The sequence below is a fragment of the Heteronotia binoei genome, chromosome 8 (assembly GCF_032191835.1).
Source record: "Heteronotia binoei isolate CCM8104 ecotype False Entrance Well chromosome 8, APGP_CSIRO_Hbin_v1, whole genome shotgun sequence".
Classification (NCBI taxonomy): domain Eukaryota; kingdom Metazoa; phylum Chordata; class Lepidosauria; order Squamata; family Gekkonidae; genus Heteronotia; species Heteronotia binoei.
Window position 1 is genome coordinate 127,223,263 of NC_083230.1, and position 18,634 is coordinate 127,241,896.

Below are 18,634 nucleotides of genomic sequence, written 5' to 3' on the forward strand. Positions count from 1 at the left end.
ACTCACAAACCCCTCCCCCTAAATTCACAGGATCTTCATTGCTGTCAGATGGCCATCTAGTCTCTGTTGAAAAACCTCCAAGGAAGAAGAGCCCACCAGCTCCCGAGGACGAAGCCTGTTCCACTGAGGAATCGCTCTAAACACACAAACCCCTCCCCCTAAATTCACAGGATCCTCATTGCTGTCAGATGGCCATCTAGCCTCTGTTGAAAAACCTCCGAGGAAGGAGAGCCCACCACCTCCCAAGGAGGAAGCCTGTTCCACTGAGGAACCCCTCTAAACTCACAAACCCCTCCCCCTAAATTCACAGGATCTTCATTGCTGTCAGATGGCCCTCTAGCCTCTGTTGAAAAACCTCCAAGGAAGGAGAGCCCACCACCTCCCGAGGAGGAAGCCTGTTCCACTGAGGAACCGCTCTAAACTCACAAACCCCTCCCCCTAAATTCACAGGGTCTTCATTGCTGTTAGATGGCCATCTAGCTTCTGTTAAAAACCTCCAAGGAAGGAGAGCCCACCACCTCCCGAGGAGGAAGCCTGTTCCACTGAGGAAGCGCTCTAAACTCACAAACCCCTCCCCCTAAATTCACAGGATCCTCATTGCTGTCAAATGGCCATCTAGCCTCTGTTGAGAAACCTCCAAGGGAGGAGAGCCCACCACCTCCCCAGGAGGAAGCCTGTTCCACTGAGGAACCGCTCTAACCGTCAGGAAGTTCTTCCTCACGTTGAGCCGGAAACTCTCTTGATTTAATTTCAACGCACTGGTTCTGGTCCTACCTTCCGGGGCTACAGAAAACAATTCCACACCCTCCTCTATAGGACAGCCCTTCAAGGACTTGAAGATGGTGTTCATATCACCTCTCACGAAAGCTTGTACCCTGCTATGAATGTGGTTCGTCTTTAAGATGCTAATGGACTCCTGCATTTTTCTACTGCTGCTGCAAACAGACTAACACAGTGACCCACCTTGATTTAGCATACAGACAGATGAAGCTGTCTTTTACTGAACCAAAACTCTGGTCCATTGCGGTCACTACTGATTACTCAGAGTGGCAGTGGCTCTCCAGGGTCTCAGGAGGAGGTCTTTTGCATCACCTACCGCCCAATCCTTTTAGCTGGAGATGCCGGGGATTGAACCTGGGGCCTTCTCGCATGCCAAGCAGATGCTCTGCCAGTGAGCCACAGACCCTCCCCCTCTGACAACTGCAGACGTACAATTCAGAATTCAAGGGAAAGGCAGGGCACAAAGGTACCTACCGGAGCTGTAACTGTCTGTCGACGACTGGGAGATCGATCGGGACAGTGAGCGGCGGCCGATCTTCGTGGGGCGCTTGTTGAATTCTTGCTTTTGGTCAGCGAACTGGATCTATCAAGAGAGAAACCGGGATTTCACAAAGGGAGTTTAGAGGCCCGTCGTACAATCATTGCAGACCGTGCCCCGGTTTCAAGGGAATCCTGCCTGGACTGAGAATTAGAAACCGGTCCATCGTTTCCTCCGTGCAGATATTATTTAACAAAAGCCTTTTGGGGGGGCTCGGTGACTTTGCCTTCTTCGGTCCCAAGCAAAGTACTTGTAACTTGCTGCCACAAACATCTACCCCATTTGACCCAAATCGAAGTGGTCCCAACAACATACAGTCGAAGGCTATTTGGAGCTGTGAAGCAGAACTAAGGAGGATTCTAAAACTGGGTTCTGATGTTGAGGAATCTGCAATATTTTTTCAATCCTTTCAAGAAACCTGGGAGCGCTCCTAAACACACACACACACCCCACACACAAAGTCAGAGCACACTTCACACTGAGAGAAACCTGGAGAGACAAGGGGACCGAGTATCAGAACTTAAAGGACGTACGACGTAGTCCTTCGAAAAGCATCCCCTGACCTGGAAGTGAAAGGCAGCAATGGGGGTCAGGTGGGGGGGGGGGCTGGCATCTGACTGCAACAGCAGGAGGGACAGAAACGAACAGTAGCTGGAGACGGGGACCCCCCCACTCCACATTTATAGAGGTTGTGAATGGAAACCAATTTGATAAATGGGGCCTTTCTCTCTAAGGCAGAGGCTAAGGAACTAAGGGGGAACTAGCCACGTTCTGCAAAAATTCAGCAGGGCGAATGTCGACTCCGGCAGCACTGGGGAGACTAACAATCTTCCAGGAGAACTATTTTGAGCCCAGTGGCACCTTGAAGACCAACACAATTTAATTCAAGGGATGCTCAGGGATCGTGTAACTCAGGGGTGTCAAACTCATTCGTTATGAGGGCCAGATGTGACATAAATGAAACCTTGTTGGGTCGGGCCATGCGTGTCATGAACTGTAACGCTAAGTGGTGGAGATATAAACTTCATAAAAGACGCAGACAGACACAATTAAAAGATTTCCTCAAAACTAAAACATGCGGAAAAGATTAGCATTCTTGTAGTATTTTGTTTATTTAACAGTCCCTGATAACTGATACCTCTTGTTCTGAGTTATTGCATCAAAAACAGGAGACAATGTCTGTAACGTAGCAATCCTGAGAATGCTGTTCAGGTGTAGTTCAGGTGTGTATCTGTAAGTTGCAAGCCTACTTTTGATGTGCTTGCGGGCCTCATAGAACCCTCCTGGGGGCCTGATCCTGCCCCTGGGCCACATGTTTGACACCCCTGGTGTAGTTAGTTAGAATACAAATGAGATTTTGGCATGCTATGTGACCCCAGAGCACACCTTGGTCTTAAAGGTGCCACTGGATTCAAACTTTATTCTGTTGCCTCAGATCAACATGGCTACCCACCATAATTTTTCAGGGTATAAGATGTTATAAGTAAAAGCTCACTCAGTCAGAATCAAAAAGGCTTATACCCTGAGGAGGAGGGGTGGGAACTGTAGGCCTTTATAGTAAGAATGTAAGAAAAGCCTTGCTAAATCATCAGACCAGTGGTTCATTGTATCTCACACAGTGGCCAACCAGTTCCTCTGGAGGGCCAACAACAGGGCAGAGAAGCCAAGGCCTTCCCCTGAGAAGAACATCAGAAGAGCCCTACTGGGTCAGACCAGGGAGAGTCCATGTAGTCCAGCCTCCTGTCTCACACAGTGGCTAGCCAGTTCCTCTGGAGGGCCAACAACAGCGCAGAGAGGCCTGAGGCCTTCCCCTGAGAAGAACATCAGAAGAGCCCTACTGGATCAGACCAGGGAGAGTCCATGTAGTCCAGCCTCCTGTCTCACACAGTGGCCAGCCAGTTCCTCTGGAGGGCAAACAACAGGGCAGAGAGGCCGAGGCCTTCATAAGAACATCAGAAGAGCCCTTCTGGATCAGACCAGTGCAGGTCCATCCAATCCATCCTCCTGTATCACACAATGGCCGGCCAGTTCCTCTGGAGGGCCAACAACAGGGCAGAGAGGTCGAGGCCTTTATGAGAACATCAGAAGAGTCCTGCTGGATCAGACCAGTGAGGGTCCATCTAGTCCAGCCTCCTGTCTCACACAAAGTGGCCTCAACCAATTTCTCTGGAGGGCCAACAACAGGCAGAGAGGCTGAGGCCTTCATAAGAACATAAGAAGAGCCCTGCTGGGTCAGACCAGTGAGTGTTCACCTAGTCCAGCCTCCTGGCCTTGGGTCAGCCATAGCTCTGGCAGAGGTTGTCCTTGAAAGGGCAGCTGCTGTGAGAGCCCTTTCAGCCCCACCCACCTCACAGGTCTGTTGTGGGGGAAGAAGATAAAGGAGGTTGTGAGCCGCTTTGAGACTCTGAGATTTGGAGTAGAGGGCGGGATATAAATCGAGTATCTTCTTCTGTACTGGCATAACTTGAACTCAGATTTGTCACACAACTAAAGGACTGTAACTGTGTAAGATTCAAGAGCTTGCCCACTTTTTTGGAGAGGAACTGATGTTGTCCTCTGAAACCACCCGCACCTATTTTCGCACTGAATTCAGGGTAATCAAACCCATAATATGGTGCTGGAGAAGAATCTTGAGAGCCCCTTGGACTGCAAGATCAAATCAGTCATTCCTAAGGGAAATCAACCCAGACTGTTCCCTGGAAGGTCAGACGCTGAAGCTGAAGTTCAAATGCTTTGGCCACCAACGGAGAAGGGAGCACTCGCCGGAGAAGACCCTGATGCTGGGAAAGAAAGAAAGCAAAAGAAGAAGGGGACGGCAAAAGATGAGATGGCTGGACAGCGTTACTGATGTTACAAACACGAATTTGAGCAGACTTTGGAGGATGGCGGAAGACAGGAGGGCCTGGCGTGACTTTGTTCATGGGGTCGCAAAGAGTCGGACTCGACTGTGCGACTGATCAACACCAAAACCCACAACCATCTTGGACTGTGGCAATTTCTTTTCATGGCCACCAGGGGGCAGGACATCTAAGTGTTCTAGATATTGGCCTAAGCTGCCAGCATCCTTTATGTTCGGAGAGAAAATCATATTTGCTCTACTATTTATGGATAGTAACCAATGTTTACATTTACAGGGTTGGCTCCAGCAAGTGCACAAAAGAACGTTTAAGGAGAAATCTCTTTTTTGCCACTTTTCCCTTCTCATTTTTTTTTTTTTAACATCACGTCACAGCCGACTTCCAGCAACGCCATAGGGTTTTCAGGCCAAGAGATGTGAAGGGGTGGTTTGCCATTGGCTTGCTACTGCGCAGCAGCCTTGGACTTCTCCTTGGTGGTCTCCCGTCCAATATACCCAGGTCTGAGCCTGCTTAGCTTCTGAGATCTGACCAGATTTAGCCTGGGCTATCTAGGAGAGGGAAGAGACATGCAGTGGCGGTTTGCCATAGCCTGCCTCTGCGTAGCAACCCTGAACTTCCTTGGTGGTCTCCCATCCAAATACCAACCAGGTCTGAGCCGAATCTCCCCTCGCTACGTAAAACCAGGATGAGGAAGGATACCTGTTACAAAAGGGCCCGTCTGCCCCAAGAAATAAGAGCCCCGCCAAAGATATCCATCTACATTCTACACCATCCTCAATAGGACAGCCCTCCAAGTACATGAAGATGGCGATCCTATCACCTCTCAGCCGCCTCTTCTCCAGGCTAAACATGCCCAGCTCCTTCAACCTTTCCTCATAGGACTTGGTCTCCAGTCTCCTCACCATCTTCGTCGCCCTCCTCTGGACCCGTTCCAGCTTGTCTCTATCCTTCTTTAAATGTGGTGCCCAAAACTGAACACAAGACTCCATCCTCTATAGGACAGCCCTCCAAGGACTTGAAGATGGTGATCCTATCACCTCTCAGCCGCCTCCTCTCCAGGCTAAACATGCCCAGCTCCCTCAACCTTTCCTCATAGGACTTGGTCTACAGACTCCTCACCATCTTCGTCGCCCTCCTCTGGACCCGTTCCAGCTTGTCTCTATCCTTCTTTAAATGTGGTGCCCAAAACTGAACACAAGATTCCAACCTCTATAGGACAGCCCTTCAAGGACTTGAAGATGGTGATCCTATCACCTCTCAGCCGCCTCCTCTCCAGGCTAAACATGCCCAGCTCCCTCAACCTTTCCTCATAGGACTTGGTCTACAGACTCCTCACCATCTTCGTCGCCCTCCTCTGGACCCGTTCCAGCTTGTCTCTATCCTTCTTTAAATGTGGTGCCCAAAACTGAACACAAGACTCCAACCTCTATAGGACAGCCCTTCAAGGACTTGAAGATGGTGATCCTATCACCTCTCAGCCTCCTCCTCTCCAGGCTAAACATGCCCAGCTCCTTCAACCTTTCCTCATAGGGCTTGGTCTCCAGAAGACCCTTCACAAATACCTTTCCACACACACACACCCCATTGACACCTGCTCCATGCCCAGAAGATGGCAACCTGAGATGTCCAAACCACAGCCCTACAGTAAAGCAACTAAATTAAATTTTAACTACACGCTGCTGAGTTTCTTCCCCTTGCATTTTGGGAAAACAGCTGAGTATTTGGAGATGGAACCTCCAAATACAAGAGGCTCTGACTTCGGGAATTATCGTTTTCTACATCCTTCTCATTCACCTGCGGTCCTCTCCTAGTTTGTAACACCACCTGTGTATTTCCAATTCTATTGTGGCAGCTCTTTAATTCCAAAGTACAACTGCCAGCAACCCCAGAAGTGTGAGGTGACGGGCTGGGGCATTCATTTTCATGTCACAGGGCAGTTGTGGAATCATAGAGTTGGAAAGGACCTTCAGAGTCATCTAGTCCAACCCCCTGCACAATGCAGGAAACTCACAAACACCTCCCCCTAAATTCACAGGATTTTCATTGCTGTCAGATGGCCCTCTAGCCTCTGTTTCAAAACCTCCAAGGAAGGAGAGCCCACCACCTCACGAGGAAGCCTGTTCCACTGAGGAATCGCTCTAACTGTCAGGAAGTTCTTCCTAATGTTGAGCCGGAAACTCTTTTGATATAATTTCAACCCATTGGTTTTGGTCCAACCTTCCAGGGTCACAGAAAACAATTCCAGCCCATCCTCTATAGGACAGCCCTTCAAGTACTTGAAGGTGATCCTATCACCTCTCAGCTGCCTCCTCTCCAGGCTAAACATCCCCAGCTTCTTCAACCTTTCCTCATAGGACTTGGTCTCCAGACCCCTCACCATCTTCATTGCCCTCCTCTGGACCTGTTCCAGTTTGTCTATATCCTTCTTAAAATGTGGTGCCCAAAACTGAACACAAGACTCCTGGTGAGGTCTTACCAGAGCAGAGTAAAGTGATACCATCACATCACATGATCCGGACACTATTCTGTTGACACAACCCAAAATTGCATTTGCCTATGGCCACAGGTGTTCTTATATATATATATAAAAAAAATTTGCCACTGTGTGACACAGAGTGTTGGACTGGATGGGCCATTGGCCTGATCCAACATGGCTTCTCTTATGTTCTTATGTGACTCAGAGTGTTGGACTGGATGGGCCATTGGCCTGATCCAACATGGCTTCTCTTATGTTCTTATGTGACTCAGAGTATTCGACTAGATGGGCCGTTGGCCTGATCCAACATGGCTTCTCTTATGTTCTTATGTGACACAGAATGTTGGACTGGATGGGCCATTGGCCTGATCCAACATGGCTTCTCTTATGTTCTTATGTGACACAGAATGTTGGACTGGATGGGCCACTGGCCTGATCCAACATGGCTTCTCTTATGTTCTTATGTGACACACAGTGTTGGACTGGATTGGCCACTGGCCTGAGCCAACATGGCTTCTCTTATATTCTTATGTGACGAAGAGTGTTGGACTGGATGGGCCACTGGCCTGATCCAACATGGCTTCTCTTATGTTCTTATGTGACACAGAGTGCTGGATTGGATGGGCCATTGGTCTGATCCAACATGGCTTCTCTTATGTTCTTATGGCCAGGTAGACACTTATGCCATATGAGTGCAGAAATCCTCCAGTGGCTGACCTTTTCATGTCTATAAGCAGAACAGGAAGTGGACACTTGTTTAAACACTGTATACCTAATTCCAAATGTTGAATCCAAATCTCCTCTCCCACAATCTCAACCCCTTGGACAGAAGCGCTCAAGGGCTTGGCTTGGGTGGTCTCCAAAAGAGCTTGTTTTTGAAGAATGACAAAAGCCATGGATCCATACAGCTCGGTCTCTGCCCTCCCCTTTGTGAGAGGCACAATACTCGCTCAGCTCTGCTTACAACAGATGCAAAGACATTCTGGTAACAGCCCACTTCAGGCCTGTCGTGCCAAGTACTTTTGCATCAGCCATCCTGTCCTCTAGCTAGCGTGCGTTTCCCCCATTTGCTGGTGGAGGCGGCAAGAACTTGGTAGGAGGCTCAGTACTTTAAAGGGCAGCCCGGAATTGGGCGGGGGGGGACTCCTAGTCCTTCGTTTCTCCCTCCCCTTTCTAAAGAGAGAAAGAAGTGGAATTTCATTCGCCACAAGGTATAGATGGAATTTGACTTTGTCCAGGGGGGTCGCAAAGAGTCGGACTCGACTCTGCGACTGAACAACAACAAATAGACGGAAGTCTCTGTCTGGGGCAGTGAGGCTCTGTATTCCTGGTGCTTAGAGGGGGGAGGGGCAGTGGGAGGGCTTCTAGTGTCCTGGCCCCACTGGTGGACCTCCTGATGGCACCTGGGTTTTTTGGCCACTGTGTGACACAGAGTGTTGGACCGGATGGGCTATTGGTCTGATCCAACATGGCTTCTCTTATGTTCTCATGTCTGGGGCAGTGAGGCTCTGTATTCTTGCTGCTGTGGGAGGGCTTCTAGTGTCCTGGCCCACTGATGGACCTCCTGATGGCACCTGGGTTCTTTTGGCCACTGTATGACATAGAGTGTTGGACTGGATGGGCCATCGGCCTGATCCAACATGGCTTCTCTTATGCTCTTATGTGACAGAGTGTTGGACTGGAGGGGCCATTGGCCTGATCCAACATGACTTCTCTTATGTTCTTCTGGGACACAGAGTGTTGGACTGGATGGGCCATCGGCCTGATCCAACATGGCTTCCCTTATGTTCTTATGTCTGGGGCAGTGATGCTCTGTATTCTTGGTGTATGGTGGGGGTAACAGTGGGAGGGCTTCTAGTGTCCTGGCCTCACTGGTGGACCTCCTGATGACCCCTGGGTTTTGGCTGCTGTGTGACACAGAGTATTGAAAACTGCCAGCTCAACAGATCCATAAACTCCAGAAATTGGAAGAAGGGGGAGCACAAAGTACACACCCATGTACAGTTGAACTGCAACCAACTTTTGGCAACCCAGCAAGGGGCTTTCAAGGCAAGCGAGAAGCAGAGGTGGTTGGCCATTGCCTTCCTCTGAAGAGCCTTCCTTGGTGGTCTCCCATCCAAGAACCAACCCTGTTTAGCTTCCAGCTTACGGTGACCCCAGCTAGGGGCTTTCAAGGCAAGCGAGGAGCAGAGGTGGTTGGCCATTGCCTTTCTCTGCAAAGCCTTCCTTAGTGATCTCCCCTCCAGCAACCAACCCTGTTTAGCTTCCAGCTTACGGTGACCCCAGCAAGGGGCTTTCATGATAAGTGAGAAGCAGAGGCAGTCAGCCATCGTCTTCCCATTCAGAGTCTCATTTGGTGGTCTCCTTTCCAAGTATCGGCTTATGGTGACCCCGGAAGGGGCCTTTCAAGGCAAGCAAGAAGCTGAGGGGGGATGGCCATTATCCTCCTCTGCAAAGCCTTTCTTGGTGGCCTCGCATCCAAGTACCGAACCTGCTTAGCTTCTGAGATTTGACAAGATCGACCTATGGCATGCAGCTTTTCCTCCACACAACAAAACCCACAGCTTTACCATTTACACCACCTTCTGACAAGAGGTTTGGCTGTAACAGGTTAAATCTGTTGCTGTTAACAGATTCCCACGAGCAAACAGATATCTAGGGTAGAGGGGTGGGGGAGGATTTCTTCAACAGATACCCTGCTACTGAGTTTATCTGATGGTACTATCTTTACTTGGTTTGATTGTTTACCTCTGTTTTAAAAATATGCAGAGTATAAAGCAGGGGTGTCAAACATGCGACCCAGGGGGCCGAATCAGGCCCCTGAGCAACTGGCTGTCACCTGCTTCCTTCTTCCTCTCTTTAGCTTCCTTCTGCATCACAACTTGCTTTGCAAGGCTTGCTCAATCGCACAGCAGAACTACAGAGCAAAACCTCTATTTCCTGCTCACGTGGAGCTGGAAACAATGGGGAAATAACTGCAGTGGAGTACTGAACCAATTTGGACTCTCCTTTACCTTTAATAAAGTTATTTCCTGCAGCTGCTGTGGGGCTATGGAGAACCCAAGTTGGGTCCTGGAAAACCAGATCCCACGCTTGAAAAACTCACACACGTTACTTGGCCTTGATATGACCATTTATCAGGGCAGTCTCATGGACATTCAATGAAATTGCTGAGCATTCGGGTCAGAACTGATAAAAGGAAGTACTTCTTCACCCAGAGGGTGATTGACACGTGGAATTCACTGCCACAGGAGATGGCAGCAGCTACAAGCATAGTCAGCTTCAAGAGGGGATTGGATAAGCATATGGAGCAGAGGTCCATCAGTGGCTGTTAGCCACAGCATATTGTTGGAACTCTCTGTCTGGGGCAGTGATGCTCTGTATTCTTGGTGATTTTGGGGGGGTGCACAATGGGAGGGCTTCTAGTGTCCTGGCCCCACTGGTGGACCTCCTGATGGCACTTGGGTTTTTTGGCCACTGTGTGACCCAAAATGTTGGACTGGATGGGCCATTGGCCTGATCCAACATGGCTCTCTTATGATTAAAGTCTCATATTGCTGATACAGAAAGGCAGATCTTTTCCTTGTTTATTATGCCCTTATTACTGAAACCTACAGATGCAGCCCCACCGAAATCAAGTTTACTTCTTTCTGTCTCTCCCACCCAGAGTGCACTGCTTATCTACAAATGTACACAGATCAGAGAATTGCGTTCAGGCTCTGATAGGGAAATAACCAAGAGCTGGGAAGCCCAATCTCATTGGATTGTGGAAGCTAAGCAGGTGAAGGCCCTGGTTAGGACTTGAAAGGGAGATGGCCAAGGAAGTCCAGGGTTTCTATGTAGAAGCAGGCAAGGGCAAACCACCGCCACACATCTCTTACCTTGAAAACCCTACGGGGTCACCCTCAATCAGCTATAAAATAGGGCTTCGAAGAAAGAAGAAGAAACAAGAAAGAAGAAGAAAAAAAAGAAGAAGAAGGAAGAAGAATAATAATGTTGAAATGCAAAACGCCAAAATACTTTGTGGGCACTCTGTGGTATCCTTTGCAAGCCCTAGGCAGATGGCTTCATCCAACCCCCCGGAAAATTGTTCTGCATAGACCTTGTGAGGGGGAAGGAGAAGGGAAGGAAGAGAAAGACGACAACTGCAGATTTATACCCCGCCCTTCTCTCTGAAGCAGAGACTCAGAGTGGTTTACAATCGCCTATATCTTTTCCCCACCCCACAACAGAAACCCTGTGAGGTGGGTGGGGCTGAGACGGCTCTCAGAGCAGCTGCCCTTTCAAAGACAACTCCTGCAAGAGCTCTGGCTGACCCAAGGCCATTCCAGCAGCTGCAAGTGGAGGAGTGGGGAATCCAACCCGGTTCTCCCAGATAAGAGAGCTCTGGCTGACCCAAGGCCATTCCAGCAGCTGCAAGTGGAGGAGTGGGGAATCCAACCCGGTTCTCCCAGATAAGAGAGCTCTGGCTGACCCAAGGCCATTCCAGCAGCTGCAAGTGGAGGAGGGGGGAATCAAACCCGGTTCTCCCAGATAAGAGTCCGCACACTTCACCACTACACCAAACAGGGTTCAGGGAAAAGCTTGGAGTAAAGGTTTCAGGATTGTAAACTGCGTAGTTCACTCTATCTGCTGCGATAAACTGGTTCCTATGATGTCATTTTTGCTCTCCTTTAACTTGCCATGTCAATCCTTGGTTGCCAGATTTCTATAGTCCAAATCCTATTGCTTTGTCCACTGCCTGTCCCACTCTGTTGCCTACACCAACATTCTGTGTAATCTGCCTTGACTCCCAACAAGAAAGTTGGACTACAAAGAGAGCCATTTTGGTGCAGTGGTTAAGTGTGTGTACTCTTATCTGGGAGAACCGGGTTTGATTCCCCACTCTTCCACTTGCACCTGCTGGAATGGCCTTGGGTCAGCCATAGCTCTCTTATCTGGGAGAACCAGGTTTGATTCCTCACTCCTCCACTTGCACCTGCTGGAATGGCCTTGGGTCAGCCAGAGCTCTCTTATCTGGGAGAACCGGGTTTGATTCCCCACTCCTCCACTTGCACCTGCTGGAATGGTCTTAGGTCAGCCACAGCTCTCGCAGAGTTGTCCTTGAAAGGGCAACTTCTGTGAGACCTCTCTCAGCCCCACGCACCTCACAGGGTGTCTGTTGTGGGGGGAGAAGACACAGGAGATTGTAAGCCGCTCTAAGTCTCTGATTCAGAGAGAAGGGCGGGGTATAAATCTGCAGTCTTCTTCTAAACAAGATAAATTCTTATCGAGTGAATTTTCTTGGGAGTTTTCAAACTGCCATTATCTTTTTCCTCTGGAAATCTGCAGGGACGAATCCAACATGCGACCCTTACAAGCAAATTTCTCCAAAACATGCCATGTTCCCCCATGGCACACAAGCAAGCCGCCTCTATTATGGTTACCGGATCTCCTCTTGCTACGTAAAACCAGAATGAGGAAAGATACCCGTTACAAAAGGGCCGGTCTGCCCCAAGAAATAAGAGCCCCGCCAAAGATATCCATCTATTTCTCAAGCAAGATGATCCTCAGGTGACGAGCTCCGGGGCACCGACATGCACGCCGATGCTGCGACTCGTGAGTCGGACCCGCTTCCACCTGCTCCAGTGAGGAACGTGCTGTTTTAGAACCTTGACCGTTACAGACATTGGAAGCGAGAAGCCCGAATTGGCGGAGGAGGGTTGTTTTTTAACGCAACGCCACGCACACCCTGTACCCAAGGGTGGCCACTGTTTTTCGGCCAGCGAGGTCTCCCCTGTGCTATCCGCTTTCAATCCAAGCGCAGAACCTGGGAGCAGACCCAGCCAACTGGGGGAGGGGGGCACTGATGAGTCTGCCCCGCTTACGCCGTGACGCGCTACGCAGGCAAAGGCTGAGGAAAGAACAGGAGCACAGTCCCGACGCCCACCGCCGCTTTCCGGTCCGATGCCGTAGCAAGTGCAGACGAAGTGAGTATTCCCGTGTTATAAGGAAAGAGGCTCAAGTTGTCCCCCAAGAAATGGGGCGAGACAGCTGGAGGGAAGGGCACGCTACCTGCCGCCACTGACCAGCTCAAAGGGGGGTTCCCTCTCAGTGCCGGAATAAACCCCGTGGAGGCCTCTAGGCAGTCAAAATCTGGGGGGGGGGGCGGCCCCTTGCAAATGATCTCCGAGTCAGAGCGCCCGCCCTGCTGCCCCCGCTGCAGCCACCTTCTCAAAAGCCCCTTCGGCAAAGCTGTGGGGGAGAGGCGGAGAGAGGCAAACTTGGCAACGTGGCCGGCAACAGCCGCACCAGGCGAGTCAAGCAAAGAACGGTGCAGTCGCTGGCTGGGTGTGCAGGCTGGGAGGGCTGCGAGCAGAAGGGAAATGGGGGGCGGGAGAAGATGGCCTGAGGCCCCTAAAGGTGTGGGGGCCCGTAGCCCGGTACCTAGTTGGCCTAATTGTTAATCCGGCCCTGCTCCGTCTCACCTGGGCTTTGGTCCCTGAGTCGCCATTCACCTGGTACTTCTTCCTGTGCGGCATGGCGCTCGTCGGTTACCTACGTCCCTTATCGCCACCCCCGCCGCCAGTCCTCCGGAAAGAGGCGGCTGGCCATTCCTTTATACCGCCCCGAACCGGTGATCCTGTCTGCTCCGGTTTCAGTTCTTTTGACTCGGGGAAGGAAAGATGGGGCAGCGGCGGGAGGGGGGAGAGAGGTTGCAGGAGGTAAAGAGGGCTCTTTGCTGGGCTTTCGCCAACTCTCTCTTCTTCTTCCTGAATTCCATTCAGCGCGGGGAGAGAGAGGGAACTGCTGTCGTTTAATGAGACGTTTCTACTTGAGGGGGGCAAGGCTTTGTGTGAGAGCCACCTTCCCTGCCCCACCGCCCCCCCCCCGGGCACCCCGGCCCTCCGTTTCTTTGGCTCCCTTCATTTTTGCTTTTAAAATGCCCCTCTGACCTCACAACCATTAGCTGTGGTTTCTGACATGGCCTGCCTCGTGTACGCCTCGGCAATCGCTTATTTATATAACCGGTCCATTTCCTTGTCTCTAATTAACTCGCTAATTAGACTCCTTTTAGGTTAGGTCTCTCCCCCTCCACCACCAACCCGCATCTCTCTTCTCTTAACGTCAGATGATTACGCTTAAACAGGAGCTCAGCTCGTTAGAACAAAGTTAACTAATGAGCGAGGGAAACAATGAAGGCGTTTGAACGAGCTGGGTTGGCGGGTGGGGGTGTTTTCGAGGCGCCCCCTCCTTTGGAAAGGCTGCTCGCCGGTACGGCACCCACAAGAGAATTCCACGTCCTCTGAAGGGTCAAGTCCTGGGGGCGGGGCGGGGGCGGGAAGAGAAATTCAAGGAACAAAATAGGAGTCTAACACCTGCTTGCCTGTTTTTGTCCTTGTTTTGGCACCGCCTTGGAAAAAGGAAAGGAACGAGGAAGGACGCGTGTGCAGAAACGCAAACAGCCAAAATACTTTGTGGACACTCTGTGGTGTCCTTTGTGAGCCCATAGTCATGAAGCATGTGCCTTGACTAAGAGAGGCAGTTTGGTGTAGTGCTTAAGTGCATGGAGAACGGGGTTTGATTCCCCACTTCTCCACTTGCACCTGCTGGAATGGACTTGGGTCAGCCATAGCTCTCTTATCTGGGAGAACCGGGTTTGATTCCTCACTCCTCCACTTGCAGCTGCTGGAATGGCCTTGGGTCAGCCAGAGCTCTCTTATCTGGGAGAACCGGATTCGATTCCCCCCTCCTCCACTTGCAGCTGCTGGAATGGCCTTGGGTCAGCCAGAGCTCTCTTATCTGGGAGAACTGGGTTTCATTCTCCCCTCCTCCCCTTGCAGCTGCTGGAATGGCCTTGGGTCAGCCATAGCTCTCGTAGGAGTTCTCCTTGAAAGGGCAGCTTCTGAGAGAGCTCTCTCAGTCCCACCCACCTCACAGGGTAACTGTTGTGGGGGGGGGGGGGAGAGAAAGGAGACTGTGAACTACTCTGAGACTCGGAGTGGAGAGCGAGATATAAATCCAATATCTTCTAGCTAGATGCTTTCATCCAACCACCCAGAACATTGTTCTGCATAGATCTTGTAAGAAACAGGGGAGGTGGGGGAGAAGAAGTTTAATGATGATAATGATGACGACGATATTGGATTTATATCACGCCCCTGCATTCCAAATCTCAGAGCGGCTCACAATCTCCTTTTCCTTCCTCCCCCACAACAGACACCCTGCGAGGTGGGTGGGGCTGAGAGAGCTCTCCCAGAAGTTGCCCTTTCAAGGACAACTCCTACGAGAGCTATGGCTGACCCAAGGCCATTCCAGCAGCTGCAAGGGGAGGAGTGGGGAATCAAACCCGGTTCTCCCAGATAAGAGTCCGCACACTTCACCACCACATCAAACTGGCTCTTTTAGTCAAGGCACATGCTTCATGACTGTTGACTGTTGGAATACAGAAGCCGGCCACCCCTTCTACTTGCCATTCATCTCACTAGAGAATCACTTCCGAGTCGCACCTCCAGTTTAGTGCCGAAGAGCACAATGAAGATACAGCCAGCTTGTGGACAGATGGGTCAGCGAAGATAATCAATACAACTCCAAGCTGCTTCTGGATCAATGGCCTTGTGGGTCCATGTGAACACTCAAAAGCACTCTCTCTCCCCCTCCAAGTTCACACAAACGCACATGTGTCCAACATGGATAGGGCCAACCATAAGACGGGGTAGACTACAGGGGAGTTACATGTAGGTCAGTGCATACATGGCCATAAATTCAAAACCAGAAAAAGTAGATTTCCAATTTGCACACTTTGTACAACATGCCATTCCTGTCAAATGAAGAGTCAAGTGCACAGAATCTTGGAATCCCACCCTGTGACCAACTTCTCTTGTAATCCCTCAGGCATTTCCCATACTAGCCCAACTTATAGGGGTGGCCAAACCTGCTTAATGTAAGAGCCACAGTGAATTAACGTCAGATATTAGAGAGTCGCAAGACAAGAACATGAGATATTGGAGGGAGGGAGGGAGGGAGGGAGGGAGGGAGGGAGGAAGGAAGGAAGGAAGGAAGGAAGGAAGGAAGGAAGGAAGGAAGGAAGGAAGGAAGGAAGGAAGGCAGGCAGGCAGGCAGGCAGGCAGGCAGGCAGGCAGGAAGGAAGGAAGGAAGGAAGGAAGGAAGGAAGGAAGGAAGGAAGGAAGGAAGGAAGGAAGGAAAATAGATGGGAGGAGGGTGGAAAGAAAGCAACTTTAATTTCAAATGCATTCTCCAAACTGACCAACAGGGCAGTTGGGGCTTCAAGAGCCACACAACATGTATGAAAGAACCACATGTGGTTCCCAAGCCACAGTTTGACCAGCCTTGTAGCCTGTAATGGCTAAAAACTTGTGGTTGGGGAACGGACTTGCTACAAAATCATCACTATCATTATCTTCTGTCCCAACATCTATTTTAGACATATCTGATAATTTATCCGTAGTATATAAAGTCCATATTTTAGTATGCCCAAGATTTAAATTGGATACCTATCAGATTTCCATCTATGAGCAACAGCTAACTAAGCTGCAAAAATCAAATAGGTTATCCTTGTATTGTTAGCAGAAGACGACAATTCAAAGCCTGATCTAAGATTTAAAAGCATAACTTCTGCTTTCACTTTTAACATTATACCCGTGATCTCTCTTATTTTTTCCCATATTTGTGTCTGCAATGTTAGAATTCGGGGGCATAACCAGTGTTTTTTTTAAAGGAAATTCACTTTGAAGTCAAAACTCCTGTGTTCTATGTTGGGTGTACAAATGGGACACAAATCTCTGGTTTTTCGTCCCATTTTGGCCCACTATCTGTGATGAAATGAACGCAAACAATGGAGAAATACCACAGCAAAAGTACAGAAAACTGCTGTTTAAAAACGATAAGCTTCCACAGCGTTAGACTACAGCGCTCAAGTGAGACACACCTTCTTTTGCAAAGATGGACTTTTATCCACTGACCTCAGGCAAAATTAATGCCAAATAAACAGTACAAAGTCGAATTAGAAACCAGAGCAATACTGACACTGCTAAGATTCAAGTCTCAACGCACCTTAGAACAAGATTTTCGAGATATGAGCCTTCAAGAGTCAACGCTCTCTTTCATCAGATGACAGAGCTCTCATTGGGGCCACAAAACTGAAGATGGCCAGCTTTTGCTCCGACTTGGTTTTGCACCATAGAGTCTTCCAGATGGCCATCATTGTGGGTTTGAGTGGGACCTTCTTGTTTGGATTCCACGTTTCCGTGATCAGCTTTGCCTCCCCATTCATCAAGAAGTTCATCAATGAAACGTGGCTGGAGAGATACAACGCACCCATCGATGACCAGAACCTCACCATCCTGTGGTCCACCATCGTTTCCATCTTCTTCATTGGAGGAGTGGCGGGGTCCGTCCTTTCAGGATATCTGTCTTCAAAATACGGGAAGCGGAACTGTCTTGTGTTAGTTAACCTGGCCCTCTTGGCAGCTACGCTGATTACGGGCACCAGCAAACTGGCGAGTTCTTTTGAGATGATTCTGTTTGGGCGGTTCTTGTACGGTTTTGGCGGAGGGTTGGGCACCTGTATCCAAGGTCAGTACCTGGGAGAAATGTCCCCTAAGAAGTTCCGTGGACTGACCAACGCGACGAGTGGTCTTCTTATAAACTTGGGGAAGTTCCTAGGGCAACTGGCTGGCCTACCCGAACTCTTAGGGACAGAGTCGCTGTGGCCGCTTCTCCTGGCCAGTGCCGGAATCGTAGCGCTGGTGCCGCTGGTTGCTATCCCCTTCTTCCCCGAGACGCCGCCCTACCTTTTGATCCAGAAAGGAGATCTGGAAGGATGCTTGAAAGCTATGAATCGGCTCTGGGGCCGAGGGAACCACAAAGCGGAAGTGGACGAGTTGTTGAAGGAGAAAGCGGCCATGAAGGAAGTCAAAATTATGAACCTCTGGGAACTCTTCAGGGACCCCACCCTCCGATGTCAGGTATGCTTAATGGTGGTCCTAACAGTTACGATGCCGCTGTCCGGCGTCAACGCCATCTATTCCTACTCTTTTGACGTGTTCCATACAGCTGGGATCGACCAAGACGTCATGCCCTATGTAATTCTCGGAATGGGAGCTTGTGACCTCGGCTCCATCCTTGTCTGCTTCCTTCTTATCGAACGTTTCGGTAGGAGGAAGCTGCTCCTCTGGGGTTATGGTTTGATGGTGCTGCTTATGGCGCTCCTCACGGCTAGTTTCTCACTGCAAGATCGCTTCTTCTGGTTACCGTACTGCAACGTGGCGATCATCTTTCTAGTCGTCGTTTCCTTTGCGGTAGGGCCGGCGGGGGTCACGACCCCTGTCATAGCAGAACTCTTTATGCAGTCCTCTAGGCCGGCTGCGTTAATAGTGTCCACAGTTCTCCTCCGGGCAGGACAGTATTTAGTTGGGTTAGCATTTCCATACGTCATCCACTACCTGGGTACCTTCTGCTTCTTAGTTTTTATGGGCGTCACTGTAGTCTCGTGGGTCGTCTTCTTCCGGTTCCTCCCAGAGACAAAAGGCAAAACGCTCATGGACATCAAGAGTGAATTCAACCGCTTCAAAAAAAGCAAGGGCACCACAGACAATCCTACGCCTGAAGAACTTTCCAGGTGCACAAGAGTCTGAAAGACCTGGAAGGAATTTGTTATAGGACTGGGGCAGATAATCAGCCTTTGAGGGAGACTATTGGGTTTGGAGGTTTCCTCTCAAAACAGAACTTTGTATTAAGAAAAGAGAGTGTCCAGCGCTTCTTGGGTTACACCAGTCAACTTCAATATCAAAAGCGCTCCACAATTTGTTGTTGCTCAGTCGCACAGTCGAGTCCGACTCTTTGCGACCCCACGGACAAAGTCACGCCAGGCCCTCCTATCTTCCACCATCCTCCGAAGTCTGCTCAAATCCGTGTTTGTTACATCAGTAACACTGTCCAGCCATCTCATCTTTTGCCATCCCCTTCTTCTTTGGCCTTCTG

At 50.0% G+C, this 18,634-nt stretch overlaps 2 protein-coding genes across 2 annotated transcripts in view; one reads left to right on the forward strand and one right to left on the reverse strand.

Moving 5' to 3' along the window:
* Window positions 1-18,634, reverse strand: part of AHCYL2 (adenosylhomocysteinase like 2) — a 217,310-nt gene that overhangs the window by 72,579 nt on the left and 126,097 nt on the right. Inside the window, exon 2 of the mRNA XM_060244468.1 lies at window positions 1,255-1,363. Coding sequence (XP_060100451.1) covers window positions 1,255-1,363 — 109 coding nt within the window. The remainder of the gene's footprint in view (window positions 1-1,254; window positions 1,364-18,634) is intronic.
* LOC132576623 (solute carrier family 2, facilitated glucose transporter member 11-like) lies at window positions 16,788-18,288 on the forward strand. Its single transcript, XM_060245982.1, has one exon. The coding sequence runs from the start codon at window positions 16,798-16,800 to the stop codon at window positions 18,286-18,288; it is 1,491 nt and encodes a 496-aa protein (XP_060101965.1). The 5' UTR covers window positions 16,788-16,797.